The sequence below is a fragment of the Herpailurus yagouaroundi genome, unplaced genomic scaffold (genome assembly GCF_014898765.1).
Source record: "Herpailurus yagouaroundi ecotype Mexico unplaced genomic scaffold, PumYag 180, whole genome shotgun sequence".
Classification (NCBI taxonomy): Eukaryota; Metazoa; Chordata; class Mammalia; order Carnivora; family Felidae; genus Herpailurus; species Herpailurus yagouaroundi.
Genome location: NW_024412411.1, coordinates 14,966,695 through 14,990,940, shown reverse-complemented (window position 1 = coordinate 14,990,940; position 24,246 = coordinate 14,966,695). Strand labels below are relative to the sequence as shown.

The 24,246-nt window shown below is 37.5% G+C and overlaps 2 protein-coding genes across 15 annotated transcripts in view; one reads left to right on the top strand and one right to left on the bottom strand.

Annotated features, from left to right (window-relative positions):
* EED (embryonic ectoderm development) overlaps positions 1-2,480 on the bottom strand; it is a 197,384-nt gene extending 194,904 nt beyond the window's left edge. Inside the window, exon 1 of one of the 3 annotated variants that reach the window (XM_040489558.1) lies at positions 2,371-2,480. The gene's annotated coding sequence lies outside the window, so the exon portion shown is untranslated. Of the gene's footprint in view, positions 1-1,587; positions 1,770-2,370 lie in introns of those variants that run through there. The other 2 variants (XM_040489557.1, XM_040489560.1) reach the window with 2 other exon arrangements.
* The window catches only part of PICALM (phosphatidylinositol binding clathrin assembly protein), a 101,925-nt gene continuing 79,543 nt past the window's right edge, over positions 1,865-24,246 (top strand). For 5 of the 12 annotated variants that reach the window (XM_040489547.1, XM_040489544.1, XM_040489546.1 and 2 more), the window contains exon 1: positions 1,866-2,307. In XM_040489547.1, the coding sequence (XP_040345481.1) occupies positions 2,178-2,307 (130 nt within the window). In that variant the 5' untranslated portion in view covers positions 1,866-2,177. Of the gene's footprint in view, positions 2,308-24,246 lie in introns of all 12 variants that reach the window. The other 7 variants (XM_040489554.1, XM_040489552.1, XM_040489553.1 and 4 more) reach the window with 4 other exon arrangements.

The window sequence follows — 24,246 nt, the reverse complement described above, 5'->3', positions numbered from 1 at the left end:
AGGCTCAGGTCAACTGGTAATTCACTCGGTGGAACCATAGAAGAGTAGCAAGGATGGCAGACATGTCTTGAGAATGGGGTAACTGTACTGCACAATGGGCATGGGGCAGCAAACTGGGCACCAAACCGCAGAAGGACTGCAGATGCACTGAAGGAAATTTGGGGCTGGCTTGACAAAGATGAAGCCTGCTGGTTTAAGACTATATGTTCTTGGCAAAGCATGGTGCTGCAGATTTTCACCAGCCATAGTGGAAAAAAGGGGGGAAAGGGAATGGGACGAGACCACAAAACCTGTGATATGATACATAAAATGTTAACTATTTGCTTTGCATCTTCTGAGAGTCACCAGATTGAAGCACAAATTTTGGATTTGGCTGGCAGATGGTGTACACAGACTTTTGGAGTATGGTAGCATTTCATTTGAACTAGCAAGATTATGTAGGACTATCACAGTAACTTAACATTCATAGATTTAAAAATTTATCCCTAAACCTGAGTTAAATGTGGGGCTCTTTGTTTTGTTTTGTTGAGAGAGAGCGAGCACACGAGCACAGGGAAGGGGCAGAGAAAGATGTGAGCGAATCTTAAGCAGACTCTACTACCAGCACAGAGTGCCCACCAGGGTTCCATCTCACAACCCTGAGATCAAGACCCGAGCCAAAATCAAGAGTCAGAGACTTAACTAACTGAGCCACCCAGGTGCCCACCCCCCGCCAATTACATTTTTAAGGCTTTCTTAAAGATACAGATCTCAAAGAACAGATTCACAGGATACAGTAATTCCTCTAAAATGTTCACAGGTCAGTGTCCAGGTCTCCTTTCCCTGAAAATCTGATTTACCAAAGAGAAAAAAGGCCAAAGGGAAGAAAGACTAAACCAGGGGAAATGGCAGGTAGTGATGTCTCAATTCCTTCAATGGGACTTCTCCATTTACCAGCCCTCTCACTTCCTTCTATGGTCTGGACCTTTAATCACCACAGGAGTCAGCCTTGTAGGGTCAAGCTAATCTCTGTTGACATCATCCTACTACTTCCCTTTTCAAATTCCAGTGAAGCTATGTGTTTCCTGTCCTATTTGACACCCTACGAAAAGAACACGGGCTGGTTAGCATCTAAATTTAGTCCGGCAGCAACGCGTCTGACTTTTAACAGGAGAGAGATAAACAAAAACAGGTGACATTTGCAAGCCTTTCAAGAAAATGAGAAAAAAATCCCAACCCTTCTAGGGTAAGCAAGAAGGGAGAGCTTCAACAGTTCCACAGTAGGGAGAGGCCTGCCTGCAGGCTCCGAAAATGGGCCAACTGAAGCGTTTTCCTTTTCCTTAAAACCAGGAGGACGGCTTTGGGGTAGTTCCTCAACTCAATTCTGACTCAGCTAGTAAAGTCCGGGCAGCGGGAGTCTTGACAGCCCCTTCCCCACGCAGAGCGGTGAAGGCAGCCGCACCTTCTCTTTGTCAAGATGTTGGTTTCAACCACAGGCACCAAGAGACCCTTAGGGTGGGAGAGGGGAGAGGCGGACGCCACTCCCTGGCGCGCCCCCGGAGCGCCAGACTTGCGATCCCTTTCCCGCCCTTCCCCCGCCCCACCTACCCTCTGTGACCCCCGCGTCCCGCCTCGGGCGACCTGTTGGCAAGAAGCGTCACGTGACGCGGCCGGCAGCGCACTGCCCCCAGGCGGGCCTCCTGTTGCGCCCGCCGGGCGGGTTCCATCACGTAACGCGCGGGCGCCGCCCCGCTCTTCCCTCGCGGAGCGAGGGAGGGCGGGCGTCGAAAAGGAAAGGGAAGGGAAAAGGGGCGGGAGAAGAAGAAGGAGGGGCGGCGCCCAAGTCACGTGACCCGGGACAGCCCGGAAAGCTCCGAGGAGGAGCCTGGCGCCGCCATTTTCCTGCAGCTGCCTGTCCCTCTTGCCCAGCCCGGCTCCAGCTGACCAGGGAAGGGGTGGGCTGAGCTGAGGCGGGGGCAGGGGAGTGCCCGACACTGTGCCTGACCCCGCGGGTGACACGAGCCGGTTCTTTCCGGGCTAGGTGGCAGCGCGCGGCCCTCAGCCCCGCCCCAGGCCGGCAGGCGGAGAAGGAGCCGGTGGGGGTAGGGGGTGCGGTGGGGGGTGGGGGTCCTCCGGCGCTTGGGGGTCCCAGTCCCCGCCGGCTGCCGAGCGGGAAGGGTGGCGGAGGAGCCGCAGAGATGTCCGGCCAGAGCTTGACGGACCGAATCACCGCCGCCCAGCACAGTGTCACCGGCTCCGCCGTATCCAAGACAGTATGCAAGGCCACGACCCACGAGATCATGGGGCCCAAGAAAAAGCACCTGGACTGTGAGTGAAGCCGACCGCGGCCCATGTCCCCGCGACCGGCGTTCTTCTCTTCTCTTTTCTTACCCCCTTCAGCCGTCTTTTCCTTCCTTTGCGTTTTGTCTGGCACGTCGGGTCCTGTGCTAGTCCGAGGTGTGTTTTCGCTTCCATCACACCTGCCTTCACGGCTTCCGTTCCCTGTCTAAAAATCCCTGATAAGCCACTCCCCCACCCCCCACCCCCATCCCGGGTTCCTAGGGGACCCTCGCTTCCAACCCGGTGCGCCACGATAGCCCATCACACCCGACCAACTTGCCTCTCCACCTAGCTTCTTACCTCCCTGCCGCCGGTGTCTGCTGCAGCCTTCTGCTCTTTCATCCCCCCCGTCCCGTGCTGCCTAGTCGCCCTCTCCTGAGCGTCTCTCCGCTTGCTCCCGGTCTCACCGCCCCATTGTTTCCCCATTAGCCTTTGAGTTCCGTAAACGCCCGGTTCCGTGGATCTACATCCCTATTTCTCTGCAATCCTGAAGGCTACCTCCGTTGAAGTGATTTCCACTTCCTTTGCTCCACTAGGTTCTTCTGTCCCTTCTCGGGTTTCTCTTCCAGCTTTCCTCTCCCGTTTTGGTTACGTTTCTTTGCTTCTGTAGCTTCAGTTAGGTTCCTTCGTCTCATTTTATATTAGATATATCATACTCAGTACCCGACTTTTATCCCAAATTACTTTCTTCGTGAGAGTGAAAATAAAGGGATTCCGTTTGGTGTAGGGAACGCTCTGTGGGAAGTTGGGGTTTTTAATTGGCTTTGGTGGAATTTAATCATTCTATTTTCATGCTTCTTGGATAAGTTGTGAATGTCAGGCCCCCATCCTCCGTGTTTCTCTAATGGGGATTTGGAAAAGGATTGGGTGATACTGGTATCATTTCCTGGAGCTGTTAACCCTGGCGATTTGAATTTAGAAGGTTGAGTGTAAAGTGTACATTATTGGAGTAAAACATAGGTTAATAACTAAAACTACAATTTACATACATGTCTTTAAAAATGCTAAAAAGGTGATTGATAATACTTGAGTTTCAATTTACTTTTAATTTATTCTGGTTATTTGGGGAGACTGGCTTCTCTTATACGGCGTAATATTACTCCATTCACTAACTTACACACAATTACCAGAGCTAACTCCTCCCAACTTTTTACAAACCTGGAAGTCACGTATAATACCTCATTTTTCTTTCCTTTACCTCGAGGTACAGATAGCTCAGTGGATTACTCAAGCTTTGACTCAATGGAGTGACCGAAAACTTTTCAGGAAAATACACGGAAATAGGCACAGTAATAAGTTCCTTTTTAAAATGGTAACTGGACACATTAGCTTGACTGGCTTTTATTCTACATGAAAGTTACTTTGCTTTACTGTTTGAAGCAAGAGTGAGCATGTCCTGAAAGGGAATTCACTGACAGGAGTCCTGTTTGGATTTCTCATTTGGACTTTGGCCGTAAGGTCTGCAATTTTTAAAAAGAAATGTACAAAATGTGAATTCTTCCAAGATACTTTGCTCATGAAGTGCTATTAGAACAAGTTATTTCTACAAACCCATTATTCATTGTGACTTGTTCCTTCACTGTGGAAAAGTAAAAGAAAAAATACTGCTTGGTTCTTTAATGTGCTGATTGAGCAGGCTGCTTTTTAACAATCAGTCCTTGCCTGCTTAGAAAATGCAGAATATACTTAAATGGTGACACTTATAAATGGAAAGTTGTTTAAAATGTATAGTGGACCCTTACGTGATTTTTTTGATTATCTGATATTTGGAGTGGACAGTTTTGCTGTTTACTTCCCTTCAAGTGACTAATTGGCTTGCTGTCCCAGTCTTAATGGTTTGTCCTAACATTGTGTTAATTCTTGTTAATTGTTTTTTATTTTTCTTTTTGGTGATGGGTAGGTGAAGAAACTACTTGTTACTGTATGAACTATTTTTCTGTTTCCTCGCTTCAAAATGATAAATTGTAACAAAAAGATGTATAGCTTTTAAAAGTCTTTATGAAGGTTTTTGCCTATTTCAAATGTAGGAGTAGTTATTTTAACATGTTACCAAGAAGGGCAGAAAATAGGCTAAATGGGGTTAGGAGGGTGATACTTGTTTGTGGTTTTATAAGTGCTGTTCTTTTTCTCTTGTGATAGCTACTGCAGATGCTAACTGGGATTAGGTTTGGAGGATAAACTTTCATTTGTAGTTCTCTGCTACTGCTGTGTTTATAATAAGCTCCCACTTTAGAACTTGAATATATGTGGTATTGTGTGATTTTTTTTTTTTTTTAATCCACATAAATAAGGAGCCACTACTCTAGTTCTGTTCTGCGGGCTTTTGAAATACTATTTTCCCTATATTGTTTTAAATGCGCTGGTAACCAGTTTTCAGCAATGACATAGATTTATATTAAGTAAAGTTTGGCCAGGTGTTTTTCTAAACACCTTCCTTCTCCACACACTTTAACATGTTTCCAGAATACTAAAAAGGCTTTCACAGACATTTCTGTGGCTTGACACCATGAACTTCAGGCTTTAATGTAGAGATAATTTTTCCACTTCCAGGAATTTTTCTTTCTAGTGAGTGCTTAGTTCTGTTGCACCTTTTAATATCTTGAAGGACTATTGCCTAATTAGTCCAACTCAGTGAAAGCAATTTCATCTTTTAAATATTAGTATTTAACAAAAATATGCTTAGGACTGTTTTTTTCCTATAGGCCTTTAGACGGTAGAGGTGGTTTCTGTGTACTTCTCCAAGGTCTTTCCATATTAGGAAGTAATTATTATAATCTACGAATTACGGCTTAATTCATACTACATTATATACTTGTTTAAGGAAGATCTTTTGCTTTGCTTATAGGTGGCTGTAGATAATGGTATTAACTAGGGTCCTTAGTGTGAAGAGTTGTCCAGCTTGAAATAATATGTAAAAATAAACATGATTTGCATTTAGTTTCCGGTCTCTAATGGTCATAATCAAGGCACAAGAATAGCAAACCTTAAACTGGAAGGTGTTCCAATTTGCCAGGCACTTATTAACCATTATCTAATTTAATCCTCTTTCATGGCTATGGGAGAGGCAAGCCACATGCTTAGAAAGTAGTTTCTACCTCCATTAAAACATCCATAATGATTGAAGTGTAAATAAAACACAGTATTTAAATTTATAAATTCTTAATTTAAAAAACATTCTTATCTAACTTCACAACCGTTGGCCTTTGTTTTTTGATGTGAATACTTAATTTTCTTTTTTCTATACTTGTTTAATTTATTGTCTTTGGGCATTTACATTGCAACATGTTGCATTGAAACATAATATTTATGTTAATGGCTATAATGTCTTCACTTTTTCATCCATATTTTTTCCCAGTTAAAATTTCCAGGGACACTTCATTCCAACCATCATCTGCCTTAGATTCTTTTTGTTTGTTTGTTTTATTTATTTTGAGAGAGAAGGGGAGGGGCAGAGAGAGAGAGAGAAGGAAAGAGAGAATCCCAAGCAGGCTCCATGCTGTCAGCACAGAGCCCGACATGGCGCTTGATCCCACAAACTGAACTGTGAGATCATAACCTGAGCTGAAACCAAGAGTCAGACGCTTAACCCACCAAGCCACCCAGGCATCTCTGCCTTAGATTCTTGAGAACAAATTGAGATCTTGTTCTTATTAAGCATCCATTATAAGTGTATCTCTATAGTAGATATAGTGTGGGTATTTGTGTGTTGTGTGCTGGATCCATATCCTGCCTAAATTTAGTTGTGGAAACAATTTTAAGAGGAAGAATTTGTGAATGTATTGAATATGTAGAAGGTGGAATTTGTATTTGGATTAGTGGTTTGTATAACTATTGAAAATGTATGTAAAATATCAAAAAGTACCTGAAATAATTACCTTTTTAAGCAAATGTATTGATTTTTCAGTGTCTTGATTAATGGCATGGATTGGGTGCTTAGTTTGCATATTGTTAAGAAGGTATCTGGTAACTGGGATCTGATTTACAAGAAGATGCATGTGAGGAAGATACTAAGTGGGTAATCTGCCCCACGATGTGTCTTGTTTAGAAATAAAGTAACTGAGGATGGATCTTGTTTTAAAGAGGTAGTTATTTTGTAGTTGACCTATGGGCTTACTATTCTTTCCCTTAAGAATTAATCATATGATTTATATTTTCACTTTTCATTATTTGACCTATTCTGTTCCTTACTATTTAGTCTTTAATACTTCTGAAAAAAGAAAATGGTAATGGAGTCAAATATGTCACATGGCCTGAGATTATGTAGTAGAACTACACAGATGTAATTTTCCCTCCTTGTTACACGTAGTTATGTTTCTAAATTGTATATGTTTTAAAAGGGAAACTCAGAAGAGAATTTGGTATTTAACCATTTTGCTAGCTGCCTTATTCGTAGTTAGCAAATTTATTCTCAAATACCTTTGAAAAGTAATTAGGCTGCACTAGTGGACTTGTTATTTTTAAAAATACCTAATATTAGACTCTAGGCATGTATTTTTTATCCTTATAACAAGGTTTTTTATGTTTACTGTGTTTTTTATCAATTTGAATAGTTTTTAAAGGTGTTTTTGAGTTTAATTTAGAGCGGCAGGTGAGAAGTAAAACTTGGTAAGAGGTGACTAGGCTTTCTTTTTCCTCATTTGATTTGTGAAGCATTTATATGAAATATTTAATTAGCTATTTTAAAAGTACATTAATAGTTAAAATAATCTATTTTAATTAATTACTAGAATTGCTTTAATTTAAATAAAATTATTTTGACCCTGTCATTTAGAATATTTAATGTAAAAGTTTACCATGATGCATAAAGTATTTTCTTTATATCCAAAATGCTTATGTTCGTGATTTCCCTTTTAAGAATCAAAGAAGTAAGAAAAATAAACTTAAAGGCTTCTTGGCAAGAGCCTAGAGTCTTACCAAGAAGAAATAGGGTTAGATTTTCAAAGTACATACAGCCTTAGTATTTGCTCTTCCTGTTCTTTTAGTGGCTGAAGTGGCATTTCCGTTACTTTGTGTTCTGTCTCAGTATGTTCCCCGTTAAACTGCTTTATACATTTCTCTAGAGAATTGCAATTTTTGGGTTTGACCTTTTAGAATTGTGTATGTTCATTGTGTGTATGGCTCTTTTAACGGAGAAACGTTTCCGGGTAGTCAGATTTTACTAACGATACTCCTTTATAAGGGAATGCTGATGAACCTAAACCTTTGTATTAAAATTTATGTTCAGACTTGTAATTTGCCAGGTTATAAGAAGTATAGTATTAAGAATTTTTCAAGTTATACTAGAATGTAGTGGCAGTACAGCAAATCATATTCTTTATGCGTTGATTCAATTTATATTTAATACTTATTTGTCTTTATTTTGTGCTGGGCACTCACTGCACTAAACATTTTACGTTTATTAACTTTATTCCTTTTAACAACTTTGTGAGAGAGGTTTTATTATTATCCCCATTTTACTGAAGAAGAAACGAAGGCACTGAGAAGTTCAGTAATTTGGTCAAGGTCACAGCCAGGAAGAGGAAAACTGGGATTTGCACCCAGGTAGTCTAGCATCAGGTTTGTGTTTTCATGTCAGTGTGACTTTTTACATAATGCTTTTACTGTTCCAGGGAATGAATAAACAATATTCATTTATTCATGGCAGTGGCTCTTAAAGTGTATTCCTGGCACTTCTGGGAGTTTCCAAGACCCTTTCAGCTTATTTGTGAGGTCAAAACTATGTTCATATATTAGGACATTATTTGTCTTTTTAATTTTTGTACTTTCATGAGTGTACAATAGAGTTTTCCAGGGTCTACGTGATGCATGATAGTGCAGCAGATTGAATGTAGTAGCAGATACGACAGTCCAACAACTTTCTATTAAACCAGATAGTAAAAAGTTTTGCAAAAAGGTAAAACAATACCAATATTGTAAATTTTGGTTTTGGGAAATATAGCTATTTTTCATGAAAACTGTTAGCATTGGATGAGATTTATTATTTTAAAAAGAATATTTTAAAAATTCTTAATTTTAATTCTTAATACAGTAAATATCAATTGAGAAAACCCACTTAGACAAAATCTCATTGAGGTCCGTCCTCAGTTTTTAAGATTGTAAAGGTTCTGAGATTAGAAAATGTAACCCTAAAGAAGGTATATTAGAGGGGAAAAAAGGCTACTTAGAAAGTAGATATATGAGGTCCTTTAAACTCTGAATAATTTGGTAGGTAACAGTGACCCATCATTTGGAGGACTTTGAGAAGAGACGTGGCATAATCCTTTAGGTCATACTGTTAAGTAGATTGGAAGGAAAGTGAAATGTGACTTGGAAAGGAGACTGCTGGGGGCAAAAAAGAATCTAACAGTAATAATACCTAATTCTTTTCCTGAAAGGCCTTAATAAAGTTCATCATTAATTGGGACTCCTGGTCCATTTTTTCCTCATTGTTTTTTTACATCTAAGCTATCCCTTTCAGCCAAGCACTTTATTACTATTTTTTTTTAATTTTTTTGATGTTTGTTTATTTTTGAGAGAGTGTGTGCAAGCAGGAGAGGGACAGAGAGAGCAGGAGCCACAGAATCTGAAGCAGGCTCCAGGCTCTGAGCTGTCAGCACAGAGCCCGACGACGGGCTTGAACCCACAGACCCTGAGATCATGACCTGAGCTGACGTTGGACACTTATCCGACTGAGCCACCTAGGCGCCCCTCAGCCAAGCACGTTAGTCACCAATTATGCCAAAAGTTCTAACTCCCAAACTATTAGCAGTTATTCTTTGGACATACCATTCTTTGGACGTAAAACATCTTCTTTGTCAAAACAGATACCTTCTTCCTTTTAAATCTTCTCAAAACTAACTTGCTTTCCTTAACATTCACAGTTAAAGTAGCCTCTTTACTAAAGACGTTATTGAATAATACCTTGTTAAACTATGGTTAGTATCATGCTTTTATATATATATTTTGGGTTCACATGTGTTTGTAGAACAGGAACTATACTTTTCTGTATTGTTTTATATCTCTTCTCAAAGTACCTAATCAGTGACCCTGTGGGTGCTCAGTAAATTTCAGATGATTACACATAATCTGCCTTCCCAGCTCAGACTATTCCATGAACAACTTAGGGACACAGTCACTATAGAGATCTATTCCAGTAAACATTTAATAATTTTATGGTGATTTTCTTAGTTGCAATGAATGGTAATTACCCGGTTTCACAATTAAATATAGAAGTCATTTGGTAGCATCAATAAAAAAACATAACAAAATTGCTGTTTCATGGAACGTATGAGGCATTAAGAGGGTTAGTTTTGTTAAAATAGTAGGTGATGTTTTTAAAATATTTTCATAGCCAAAAAAATTGGGGTTTGCAGTTGCTCAGTTTGAAAACTATACTGAGGCATATTTTTGAGGATATGTTCTTGAAAGTAGAAATTAACTTTAAGAATTAAACAGGGGACCAGAAATAAATTTGAAATGTTTGTCAATAGAGTTGTTTCCTTACACAATTCCAGGAGGTGCTGATCACATTGTAGTCTCTGTGCAGGGGGTCTCCAGAGTACTAACTGTATGGCAAACTTATTTTAGATGTAAGGAAGGATAAAGTACACTTAATGTCGAAATGCAAAGGAAAAGAAGTGACTGTTTTAGAATGAAGCTTTATGAGATATAAGGCAAGCATTGGAGAGTAGTAGTGATGGTCATGATAGTAGGACCACTGAATCCAGGCCATAAGTTGATTCTAGCGACTAATGGGGATTACTGAAAGTTTTCTCTGAACATTTGGAATTCCAGCAGTAATTTTCAAAATGGTACTGATATTTGTAGTCATAAACTTACTACCTGAAAGCATTCTAGGGGCTCTAATTTTACTCAAGGGACACTTCTTCCAAGTAGTGGTTGAAGCAGCATTGCTTTAGAAATGTTTTCTCTCACTAAAGATTGCAGGTATACTTTAGAAGTGATTTCATATTTTTACTTAGTGTACATGTGTCTACTGATTATATACTTCTTCATGTGACTATAAGCTCTTTATAAGAGGGGTGTGTGTGTGTGATATTAGAAATTTTACGTGCTGTGATATAGCCAGTTGTTTGTGGATGCTTAATACGAATGTACCATATTTTATTTTATTTTAAATTTTTTTTTCAACGTTTATTTATTTTTGGGACAGAGAGAGACACAGCATGAACGGGCGAGGGGCAGAGAGAGAGGGAGACACAGAATCGGAAACAGGCTCCAGGCTCTGAGCCATCAGCCCAGAGCCCGACGCGGGGCTTGAGCTCATGGACCGCGAGATCGTGACCTGGCTGAAGTCGGACGCTTAACCGACTGCGCCACCCAGGCGCCCCAAATGTACCATATTTTAAATACATCTAATGTTTGAAAATCTTACTGTAATTCAAGTATATACCAAAAACTAAGTAGAAGGATGGTTTTCCCCCCATCACACCGTTAACACAGGATTGGCAGGATTTTTGATGTACTTGAAACACTTTGCAGAAATTTGATTCATGCAGGGTATGGAATAATTAGGAATATTATTTAATCCAAATCTAATGTGAAAAAGGAGATTATGAGGCAAGGTGAGTTCTTCTTCAATTTTGAAATTGAGAGGTAATTCACACAACATAAAATTCACCATTTTAAAGTATACAATTCAGTGTGTTTTTTGTATATTTACAATGTTGTGTGTAACCATCACCACTGTCTAATTCCAGAATGTTTTCTGTCACCCCCAAAAGAAGTCATATATCTGTTAGCATATCACTTCCAGTTTCCCCTCCTTCATTCTCTGGCAATCATGAAGCTACTTTCTGTCTATGGATTTTCCTATTCTGGACATTTCATGTAAATGGAATCACACATAACGTGGCCTTTTATGTCTGACATCTTTTACTTAGCTTAATGTTTTCATGGTTTATTTATGTTGTAGCATATAAGAGTGCTTCATTCTATCCATAACTTAATAATATTCCCTTGTGCCACAAAATGTGGCGTATCCGTTGATGGACATTTGGGTCAGTTCCCTCTTGAAACCCACTAAGAAGAATACTGCTATGAACATACCTTGTACAGGAATGTTCATAGTAGTTCTCTTGGGTATATCCCTAGGAGAAGAATTGCTGGTCATGTGGTAGTTTTTTTACCTTTTTGAGACACGACCAGTCTTTTCCACGGCTGCTGGCACCATTTTACATTTCCAGCAGCAATGTATGAATGATATCTTGTGATTTTGGTTTACATTTCTGTAATGACTAATGATGTCGAGCATCTTTCATGTGCTTATTGACCTTTGTATGTCTTTGAAAAAAGTGTCCATTCAGATCCTTTGCCCATTTTTAAATTTGATCCTTAATATATTTCAGTACTAGACGAGTTCTTTACATTTTCCTGATGGTTGATCCTCATATAATTTGCAAATATTTTTTTCCCCATCCTATGGCTTGTCTTTCCGCTGTTCTTGATAGTGTCCTTTGATGTGATGCAGAAATATTTTTAATTTTGAAGTTGCAATTTTTTTCTTTGATTGTGCTTTTGATATAATAGCTAAGAAACCATTGGCTAATCCAGAGTTATTCAGATTTATGCCTAACCTACACTAAAGAGCTTTATAGTTTTTAGGTCACTCTTTTAGGTTTGATCAGATTTTAATTTTTGTATGTAGTGTGAGGTGGCAAGGTGGTAGTAAGGAAAATTAAGGGTATTTTTTTCCCTTCTTCTGAAGTTGTCATGGGATATAACTCTACTGTGCTCCTGTATAATATAAATATAGAGATTTGTGAGGGAGAAAAAAGATCTCCTTGATGGCAGTTTCTAGTACTGAGTTACATAGTTTGTTGACTGATAAATAGAAATATTTGAACCAAACATCCTTTCAGCTGGATGGACTGCTTACTCTAATCCAATGCACTTTTTTTTTTTTTTTTTTTTTTTTTTTTAGGGTCCCAGTGTAGTCTTTTATTTTTTTTAAAGTTTATTTATTTTGAGGGGGTGGGCAGAGAGAAAAGGAGAGAGAGAATCCCAAGCAGGCTCTGCACTGTCAGTGCAAAGCCCCATGTGGGGCTGGAACTCATGAATTGTGAGATCATGAGCTGATCAGAGATCAAGAATCTGACACTTAACTGACTGAGCTATCCAGGCACCCCCAATGTAGTCTTTAAAATGTGTGAAGAGATAATACTTAGTTGTCTGAGTATCGATAGGTGGTTACTTTTGTCCACACAGAGTAGTGTGTATATTGCCATAGTATCTTGTACTTCTCCATAAACACTATGTAGTGGAGTATTTTAAAAGGAACACGAGATCTAATGGTGAAAATGTGTAAACAAATAATTGTAATACATTGAGATAATTGCACTATGTAGTAATTCTTTATAGCTTCTATAATTATAATTTCTTAAATGAAGAGCCCTCGTGTAGTCTTTATTGTGCTACAAACAGCATGTAACAAATATGCAGTAAAAAGATGCCAAGTGAATAAAGAAGGAATGAAATTGTCATTGAGGGTTTCTGATGTGTATTCAAACAGCATTTTTTTTTTTTTTTTTTAATAAAGAGGATAGTTGCTGTAGAAGTTGTCTTTGAGTAGTGGTTGTTGCAACTTCTTCCATTTCTGTGATCAAGTGAATTATTGGTTGAAAATGTGAGAAATTATGGAAGTTGGGAAATAAGTTTCCAGAATTAGATGTAAAATTAGAGCAGTTTAATAAAGTAAAGTATTATTCACTTCAGGACCTACCTATTATTGGTATATTTAACTTCAAACAGATGGGTTTAAACTTTATCTTGGGTTTACTACTTCTGCTTTCCTTTTCTTTCTGTTATTATCATCATCATCATCATCATCATTATTTCCTTTTCTTTGCTTGTTAAAAGTAAATTCCAAGGCAGTCCTTTATTTTACATTCTTTGTTATCCATGATAATCCGCATCTTATAGCAGAATGCTGTAAGGCCTTGTTTGCGAAATAAGCATTGTGTGCTTTGTTATAAAACATTGGCAAAACATTTAAAGTGCAAATAAAGATACCCAGAAATGAAGCATATGACTTTAGTAGGCTGTATTGAATGAGTCAAGCATTGACCTTGATTGGTTTCTTCCTACTACCCACTTCCGTTATGCCCTTTCTCTTTTGGTTTTAGGACTCTGGTGAATTGCCTGTGAAAATCCAAATTAATTTCCTTTTGAAAGTGACATGTAGGTAAATCTTAATTTATTTGTGAACTTAATGATTCAGAGTTAATCATTTTGTGTGACTTTTTTCTGGGAGAATATCTGAGAACAAAAAATTTTAAGAGCAAATATATATAATTTTTTAAAAATTTTGCGTTATTGGATTAAAATTCCTTAGGGAACTATTAAAATCTTTTGCTTGCTGTAAGAGCAAGAATATGGGGCAAAAGTCCTGAGATGGAGTTCTGTTTAACATGTAGCAAGCAGTACCAACAGAAACACTAGTCTGAAGCAGTAAGTGGGGTACTGAGGGAAAGTGATCAAGATCTAGAAAAGAATGTAAAGATGACACTTGATCATCCTTACTTTAAAAGGAACACGAGATCTAATGGTGAAAATGTGTAAACAAATAATTGTAATACATTGAGATAATTGCATGATACTTTTTACATAAAGCTTCAAAGTAGGGGCTGGAGTAATTAATTTTGAAGGTTAGTGACAGCTTCATAGAGGAGCCTAATGGGTTTTAAGGACGAATAGTGATTTGCCAGATGGACAAAGTTTTGTCTAAGTAATTTAGCATGTGCAGTGACAATAGAGGTGAGAAAGAGCATTATGATGTATTTGGGGAAATTTTTGAGTAGTTCTTTGTGGTGGAATGCGAAGTGTTCATAAGAGTAAGAGGGAGATGAGGCTGGAGAGGGAACCATTAAAGGTCTTATTGGGGCAGGAGTTACTTTGATAGATCTGGTCTTCTGTAGCCCTTTTCTCCAAATCCTCCTTTTAGAGTTCCCTTTCTTCCTGCTTATTAGCTGCTCTCCTAGCTTTAGATGCCAGTGCTATGGAACTGGGGAAGTGTTCTTTCCTTTCCTAGGTAATTTGTGGTAGGGTTATTGAAAGGGATAGGGAAGGAAGGAATGTACAATCCTGTTGCCATTTGTGCAGGGGGTTAGATGACTTTGGCATATGAAATTGGACTTCTGAATATTGCTATACGTGGTGGTTTGGGTTGCTAAATAAAATCAGGTACACCAATCTTCATGGCTTTTGAATTTTTTTGAGTTCCAAATTATGAATGAACTTAAACACAAACAATCATCATATGATGATGACCACTATGAATAGAAAAGGTTTGATAAACCAGTTAGTCACAAGATTCTTGGAGGCATGTTTGATTTACGTGGTTTAATTGCTGACATCTGTTTATCTGCAAATGATATATTAATTATCAGTCATTCATAGGTTTTGTAAAGCTGGATCTGTACCAAACAAGACTTTATTAGCTAGTTTTGTAGAAATTAATATGCTCATTAGCAATTGCATCGTGAGTGTCTACTGTGTATCTGAGTTACTGTGTTTGAGATTATTGAGAAATCCAAAAGTGAAATTGCTGATCACATCCTCAGTCTAGTAGGCAAGGTGATATATACAGATAGCTGTATTAACAGGTAATGTGGATAAAATTCATGTCGATGTTGTTGAAAATCATAGGAGAGAAAGATACTGCTTTTGATAAGGGAGAGAACTGGACCCTAAATGAGAAGTAGTCAGGAACAGTAGGTATTTGAGATGGGGAAAACAACATGAGCAAACATTTGAAGGTAGGAAGGCTGGAAGTGTGTTTGGGGAACAAAGGAGTCTGTTTAGCTAATTGTAGAGGGTGAATGGGGTGCTGTGGAGCCAGAAAAGAGATTGGTTTGGGAGTAAGGAGAAATACAGTTGGAGCATTTGAGGAGTATGGTTTTTATCATAAAAAAAAAAAAAATTGTGAGTATGTGGAGTATGGTTTTTAATCATAAAACCTTTAGATATATCTCACCTCCAGGTAGCTTCTGGTTACTGTAGAGCTGATTTTCAAAATTGTATTATATCTTTATTTTCTGTTACTAGTGCTAAAATACAGAAGACAAGGAGTTTGGCTGATCTTGAAGTTAGAAATGGGATTTTGCTGCTTTATGCTTTTTATGTTACTTTAATTATTACAGACTGCATTAATAGTGGCAGTATCTAAGGTTTCTGGATTTCTGAGTCCATAGATTGCTCAAGAATTAATGAAAAAGTCTTCCAAACAGAAATGATACATACCTAATTTTGATCTGGACATAGAGATTTTATAAAAGTTTAAGGTGACTTTTCAGTCTTTGGTGTTTCACAAAATCTGATCAAATCAATTTAATTAGGACATAACTTGCATTATAGGCATAATAGCTAATAAGATTTAAAGAATCCTTTCTGTCTTGCACCATAACACAATCCTTACATAAATTGAGACTCTACTAGGAAAAGGAAATAGAGAATAAATTTTACCATTAAAATTCAGTGAACATCCTTGAAGGGAAGTCAGGCGATTTGAAGAACTTCTTAGCTCACAGAGGACTTTTAGGGAATGGGATATTAGGAGAAAATCTTTCTTTGAGAAATACAATTTCATAAATACGTAAGATTACATTTGGAAACAGCACTTTCTTTGCTTCTTAAATTATTAATGTGCTTCAAGAGGAATAATCCCTGAACTGAAATATGGGAGGAGGTGGGGGGTCTGCCCCAGCTCCATTTGACCTTAGGAAAATCCCTTACTTACTTTTCTTATTTTCTAAATTGTCTCCCTGCTCAGCTGTTCTGTGATGTTATATATTTGTGTCCCTCTAGCTTTTGGGTTCTTGGCTTAGTGCTTTGAAAACTAAGACTATGGACAGTTTCTATATGAGCTTTTGCTTCAATCTCCATTGGAGTGCCCCGCCTACCATCATATCATCATCATTTGAAAAACAGTTTGAACTTGTATATCTTACTGTCATTGGGATGAAAGGGCAGCACTGTTTTTTGTGACTTCGTTTTAGGAGGAAATTACCAACAAAAATGAGAATTTTCTTCTAGCGTTCTTTAAAATGGGAATGATATATATAAAGGATACTTGATAATAAGAGACTGCCTACTAGCCTTTCAATCTGTGTCTCGTGCTTGCTTTTCCACACTTTTTCACTTCAGTCAGTCAGGTTGACTATAGGATGTTTATCTTTTTTTCAGATTTGCCCCTTTGGGCAAGCATGCTTGGGTTGGATGTCCTGGTTTGGTGAAGGATGACTGGACACTTCTATTTCCCACTACACCCTGCCAAATGAGGCATACTTGGGTAGCATTTGTAATCAAATTGTTCCCCTGTCCTTCTGTAGAGGCCCATTTTTTCGTTTTCTTTCTTAACTCTCTGTGCATGTTTATCTCCTGAAAACAGGGACTCAGCTTTATTTATCCTGGTATCCCTAGTACCCAGAATGTAATGCCTGGTGTAATTGTGTAATAGTACCTTAGTAAATATTAAATAAATCTTTCATGGAGATAATGGACTTAGTGTCCTGAGCTAATGTACTATTTAGTTAACAGTTTTTTGTTTTTTAAATGTGAAATACTTCTTGGATAGAATTCATCTTTATATTGAAAATATCCAGATATGTATGGTCTTGGTCTTGAGCTAGTTGGATCATTTGATCAGGTCATAGTGTTTGTTCCAGGATTATGAATTGATACCTAAAAAAGGTTAGGGTGGTGATGCCTTAACTATTGCCGTAGACTGAATGATCTACACTGGGTAATTATCTTGCATTTGGTGGCTGTTGATCATAATAGGAGATCAGTTATGGGTATATAATGGAGCATCACTAATCCATCACCATGTGCTCTTACATATAGTAACACCATCTTAAAATTATTTGGTTACATGATGAGTTTGTGAATTATTTCTCAAACTGTATTTTTATTCCTTAACTTTAGAACCATTGGATTCTTCTAAGCATTATTGTTTCAAAGATTCTTAATTTATTTGCTTGTTGAAAGGACTTTGTTTCTGACATATATGTATACTGTATACATATTGTGGATGAGGGTTGGCTATGTCTACTTATTAATACAAAAATTCTAGAATAGGCCAACGTTGCATTGGTTTTTCTGACTAGCTGCTTCCTCATTTTTGGTCTCAACATTTTCACTTCCATTACTTGTATATGTAGTTAGTTTTGAGTTGACTTTCAAATACAGTGTGGTGCTTTCTCTTTGGCCTTTTTTTTTTTTTTTTTTTAACATTTTGTGACTTGAAATTAAATAAGCAATTTACTGGTGTAGTTTAGAATAATCTTTAGTTGTATTCAATTCATAATTATATCTAGGAAACTTGTTTTAATAGTTGCTGATACCTTTTCTAACTGCCAAGTTTGTCTGCAGATAGCATCTTTGGAAAGAGGGGCAGGATTTTGGAAAGTTGTAGCATTTATATTAGGTGAGTAGCAAACAAAACCGATTTCACTAATTTCAGTTATTAGCTTTATTTCAGGGGAGCTGTCATGGGGGAATTGGTCTGGTTTCAATTTTATAAGGCCAGTGTGAAGATTTGTTGGTAAATACAAAATTGAGTATATTGCTCTGCAATTTTTTTTTAACTGCATATTCATGAGGGTTATAAGATAGCTGCATTTAATCTTTTGGTATGAAACTGGAGGAAAGATCTGGTGTGTTCTTTATATGATCACTTTGTCTTGTATTTTCAGATGTGGAAGATGTAACCACATCATCCTTAGGCCAATTTATACTTTGAGAAGTAAAACCAGCTGTTAAATGATGGGAAATTATGGTTTAGCGTGCAGTATTCCCCTCTTTTTCTTTTCTCAGCATTAGCTTTTGTAACTTTATTTCACAACTACTTACTTGTGTATTAGTTACCAGGTTTGGAATTTGTTTGCAATTTGGAATTAGGTATCCAGTACAAACTTTTAGACTTGGTACAGTATGAACACTTACCTATTTTTGTTAATATTCTTGGAAAATATTGTTTTGAATTGGTGACCTAGAGTGGACCAAGGCATTATTTTTAGGTAATTTCTCTAGCACATCCCAGAATCATCCCACAACACACCTGAGTGGCAATAAAGATCAATCATAAAAAAATTAGTTACAGAGTTGTAACTGACAGCTAAGTTAGAAAGCTATTTAGAGAGCAGCTCAAGAGGCTGAGACATTCCTTGATAAACTGCTGGACGGTGCTGTGCAGGGTGAAAAGCATTTCTTAACAGGAGATGGAAACCTTTTAAGCTGCTTCCTATTTTGGGGCTTGTAGACTTAACCTAGAATTGCTTTTTTCTTTGAGCTTCTCCATCAGAGTTATGTTTTCTTAACTTAGTGACTAACCTGTAGCTTTTTTTTTTTTTTTAACATAGTTTTTCTCTTTTGCTATTTCTTAGAATTGGTAATGATTACATCTCTGGGCCCGAGGACTGGAAAACTGCTTTATGTGTTCTTCATGTTAAATCATGTTAGTCCTCCTCACCTGAAATCTGGTGAATTGACTTTGTTTTATAACATTCTCAGCTTTTTAAAGGTTGTTTCTAAATTAAAGCTTACAGTTTCTGAGGCACTTGGAGATGGAGATGTCCCAAACTCTTGAAACCTGTTCCTTGTGAACTTGGTTTGAATGATATGATGCCTTCCTTATATCTTGTCATGTTCAGTTGACAAGAATGAAGCCAGAATGAAGATGATGACAATGAGCAGAAAATACTGTACCAAACAAGAAGTGGTTACTGTCTGTACTGGGAATTAGATTTATGAGAGATAAAAAGAGAGATGTATGAATTTTAGAAGAGAAGGTGATGACAAGACTACTTGGATTGAAGAGAGAGAATTGAGAGAAAATATGTGTGTATCTTTATCCCTCTAGTGGAAAGATTACTGTTTTAAAGAATCTAGTTCCAACACAGCCACTGTATTGTGTTACTTAGATAGGCAAGTATTTAAATCTTTACCATGGAGATAACAGAGCATCCCTTGCATCATCACAAGGCTATTGTAATAGAAAACTAAGGATATGAAGAAACTTTGTAAAGCATAGAGAGATCTGCATGTGTAAAGATTTTGCCATGTATGCATGTAACTATGGTTACATTTTCCAGTTGAGGAAGTTTAGTTTTATAAACCTTCTAAAGAAGGTTGTGCAGAAGTCATTGATTTGGAAATAGTTTCACAATACTGTATTGGAAAAATGATGAGGGAAAACTCATCAGTAAAATAGGATACTAAGTAAAACTAACAATATTTGTAATATTTAAAGCTTATTAAATACTTTAAATATGTTCCTATGCTTTTGTGAAGGGCAATTTTATTCCTATTAATACAGAGAAATTGAAAGTGAGTGTCTAATTAACTTGCCTGAAGTCATAATGATAATGATCTGGAATTTGATTCTACATCCTTTGCTCATTCTGATGTCACTTCATCCTGTTACAGTATAGTCCTAGCACATGGAAATGGATGGCACCATGTAAAGAAATGGGAGAGCCTAGAACAGAGCTTTAGAGATAGTGAGATGAGCACCTTCATCATCACTGTTTGAAGCAGAGATTGGAAATGAATAGTACTTAGGATAGATTATCAAATGAATGTAAGTCAGAAAAGAGCTCTAATAGGAAGAAACAAACTTTAAAAGAATAGAAAGAACTAAAAATAGACACCCCTTTTTTCCATCTGTCAATCTGATTCATTCTGGAAGGTATCCAATATAGCAGTGAAACAAAAAGGTAGTTAATGTTCTCCAATATTTGTCAAGTTTAGAAAGAGATCATACTTGAAAAGCAGTAGTATTCAAAGTAGTAGCCTTTTAGTTGGGTAGCCCCTTATTTGAGGGGCTTTTGTCATCATAGCAAAAGGGAAATTGGTGAAAGGTTGATATTATAGGAAAGGGAGAAAGGTGGTTAAATTTTTCTTTGCTACTTTAAACCATTTAAGATTTATATTGCCTTTTCATAACCAAGAGAAAGATAAATTATCTCAGAAATTTAAGGGACTATTTTTAGATGTCTATATTTAGATGTCTGTCTACAGATGGAATATAGATTTTGAAAATATATGATATTGTCTATTACCTAAATATAGATAGCTACTTGTATGAAAGAATCAACTGAGACTATTCTTAGCCTTTTATTATTAGTATTGTTATCATTGGTACATAGGAGTAGAAGAACTAAATAAAAAACCACTGTGTTATGTACAATATATGTTGTGTTAAATTTTTTGTTTCTAAATTTTCTAGCAGCAGAAGTCTGTTTATGGGAATGTGTTGTATTGAGAAATACTTAAAGCCTATATTTAGGGGAAATAAGTCCATAATTAACTGTGCAGTGTGCAGAATAAGTTGTGATCTTGTCAACTTATTTTTTTATGTTTATTTTTGAGAGAGAGCATGCGCACGCACACACACACTTGCGAGTGTGTGGGGGAGGGGCAGAGAGAGAGAGGGAGGGAGGGAGGGAGGGAGGGAGAGAATCTCAAGCAGGCTCCATGCTGTCAGTGGAGGCATTCTCTCTCTGTCTCTCTCTCTGCCCCTCCCCCACTCTCACTGGTGCGCTTTCTCTGTCTCTCTAAATGAACAAAGTTTAAAAAAAAAATTCTCTTTAGATCACCAAACACTTTATGGCTGAACTTGGACTTTTACATTTATTTATTTTTGAGAGAGACAGAGACAGAGTGTGAGCGGGGGAGGGGCAGAGAGTGAGAGAGAGGGAGACACATGAATCCGAAGCAGGCTCCAGGCTCTGAGCTGTCAGCACAGAGCCCAACACAGGGCTCAAAACCACAAACCGTGAGATCATGACCTGAGCCAAAGTCAGATGCTCAACTGACTGAGCCACTCAGGTGCCCCTGAACTTGAACTTTTAGATTCAAACTGGTGGGAGTTTTTTTCCTTTAATCAACATTATTGAGGCATAATTTATATGGAATTTTTATGTTAAAAAAAGTAACATCTTCAATTTTGATTTTGCTAGCTTATAAAACAAATTTTTATCTCAAAAGGTATGACTTTTAAGAAGGGGATTTGTCAGAGGATGAATTGTCTTTTATGCTGAGAAATAGGCAAACATGGTCCATAATGGAATTTTAGAACAGTTGTATAGTTACGAAACACGTGAGGGTGGAGATATTTTTTGTTGAAACACTCCTAGTGATTATTCCTTCTTGTAGAAACTTAAAGGCTTAAGTTTAAGGCTTATTAGGAAAAATACTTCTTCATTTTATGGAGATTTATAATATTAGTAACTCATAGTTTTCACTTACAGAGCATTATTTTGAAACTTAAAGCTGTGTAGATAGCTTATTATTTGGTGCTTAACTATTTTCTGGCTGTATATGTCATTACTGTTTACAGCGGTTTGAAAAAAGATTTTTTAGAAAAGGCCTTCATTTGTTAATGGTTTAGAAGGGTCTTTTGATACCTGCTTGCCACAAATGCGGAATTTAATGAACTGTAGTAAAAGGCTGGTGTAATTTTGACACAAGGTCACTTTGATTTAATGGTGAAGTGCGTGAATAAATAAACGAGATTCCCAGTCCCTACTTAATCTACATGAAACTGGAGGCTTTGTAGAATCAACAAGAGAAGGTTTCTGTTCAATGAGACTTTGGTTTGGCAAGGGTGGTTTGGCAAGGGTGGAGCAGACATGTGTGATACAGAATGAATAGGATACCTTCATACTTCCCCACTCTCTGGGAGATGTAATTGATCATGGTAGTCAGTTCCATAGAGGCAACTGGTGACACATGAGCATTGTTACTGTGATTTTCAAATCTGTTTATCCAAAGACTCCTGATTATCATGTATAATTAGCAACCTACCCAAACACGTGTCCTATACTCCTTAAGTGCTAAGAAATCCTTAGCCATGTATCACCATCTGACCTATATTTGTTCATTTGTTTATTGATTGTGTCTCCCCACTAGTGTATAAGCATCCTGAGGGCAGCAACTTTGTCGACTATTGCAAATTTCTAACTCCTAAGACTATTGGGCATATGATGAATATTGTAGAATATATGGAATTTCTACTTGCTCATACTAAGGTTTGCAAGGCTATGGGAAGATGGAATATATTGTTCCATCTATTGTTCTAATTGCATCCAGGACATGAACATGTTGTGTTTTCTGGATGAGGTGCACAGTCCCAGAGAGTCTAACTGCAATTTATTATTCACTATGACTAGGCATAATTTAAATTGTTTAGAAAAGCCATGAAAATCTTTGGGCTTCCTACCTAACTTACTTACTTTTAAGACATAGGCTGGGCTGTTATAGTATAACTTAGGTATGACTTTTTGCCTGTTATTTTCCACCCCTCCCCCCCGCAACCAGTATTATGAATGGAGAAATAGACTTTTGTGTCACCTATAAATCTATAAATATTTATACCATCATGTCACACATTGTGGAAGACACTGGAAAACAAAATATTCCTGAATTTATTTTAACAGAGTAAAGGATAAATATTGATTGCTTAAAACAAAAAAGGGACACTCAGGTTATAGTTGAGATGATCCTCTTTTTTCATGCATCAAATATTTTCGGATATAGAGGTGAAATTTTCTAGTATCTCCAATTCCCCAGACAACCTTAGACTGGTTTTCAGAGAAGAAATTTGAGAATGCTTTGCATAGAGGTTTTTGCTCAAGTTAGGAGATAATTTTCTCAGGGTGAAACAAATAGAACCAGAGATTGATGTTAGGAAAATGCCCATGGGTTGAGGGTGAGAGGACAAAACAAATAGAATCGAAGCTTGTTTGTGTTTTAAGAAGGCTGGAGAGGGGCGCCTGGGTGGCGCAGTCGGTTAAGCGTCCGACTTCAGCCAGGTCACGATCTCGCGGTCCGTGAGTTCGAGCCCCGCGTCAGGCTCTGGGCTGATGGCTCAGAGCCTGGAGCCTGTTTCTGATTCTGTGTCTCCCTCTCTCTGCCCCTCCCCCGTTCATGCTCTGTCTCTCTCTGTCACAAAAATAAATAAACGTTGAAAAAAAAAATTAAAAAAAAATAAAAAAAGGAGGCTGGAGAAGGACAATATAGCACTTCAGAAAGAAAATACAAATACCCTAGGAGTACATGGTGGTAGTGTATTAATTCCTTAGCCACATGTAGACTTTTATTAGGTCACTTATAACTAGGGTGACATATAATTTATATTCCAAACTGGGTCACTTTTGAGAGTGAAAGAATGTGCTATTTGAATGGGACACTGAGACAATAGGTGTAAAACAGAACTGTTTCAGGAAAACCAGGACACTTGATCACCTCCTACTAATAACATACTTTTCTCCATACTTAGTCCCAGTTCCTTGGACCACAGATAATTTTTTTTCCTACATAGTACTCTGATCTGCATTTGAGGAACTTGTCAAGCTTTGATTCCTTTTTCTTGGTCTTGTTGGAATGAAGGAATTCTTTTCATTTTTTCCTGCTCCCCTGGACTGTTCTTCTGGTTTACAGCCTTGATGGAGGTAAGTGCAGTACTCGCAATGAGTTGTTACTTGACCTTTTATTTTGCTTAGGAAATCATTTTTTGTGTTTCTGATCCAGTATTAGATTATTTTTAAGAATCCTGGTTATGTCTTCTTAAGTGGGCTGATGAAGTATTAAATTCTTAAAATGTAACGCAAAAAGACAGAATTTGTAAGTTTTGTATTTACTCTTAAATTACTTGATACTTACATGTTTCCTTTCCTGCAGGTAGGATGATGATTCTGAAACTTCAGATCTTCAAAGAAGGGAAGGAAAACACCTTTGTTTATATTGTGGAAGTGGTGTTTTTATATGTTGGATCACTGTAATGCTTTCATTTTGTTTTCCTATAAATAAATATTTTTTATTCTTATATCAAGCCACGTGTTTTATTCTGTTAGGTAACTTTATCATCTTACATTTTTCTGGTAAATTAAAAATTAACAGAAGTAATAGTTGCCTTTGGGGGTAGTA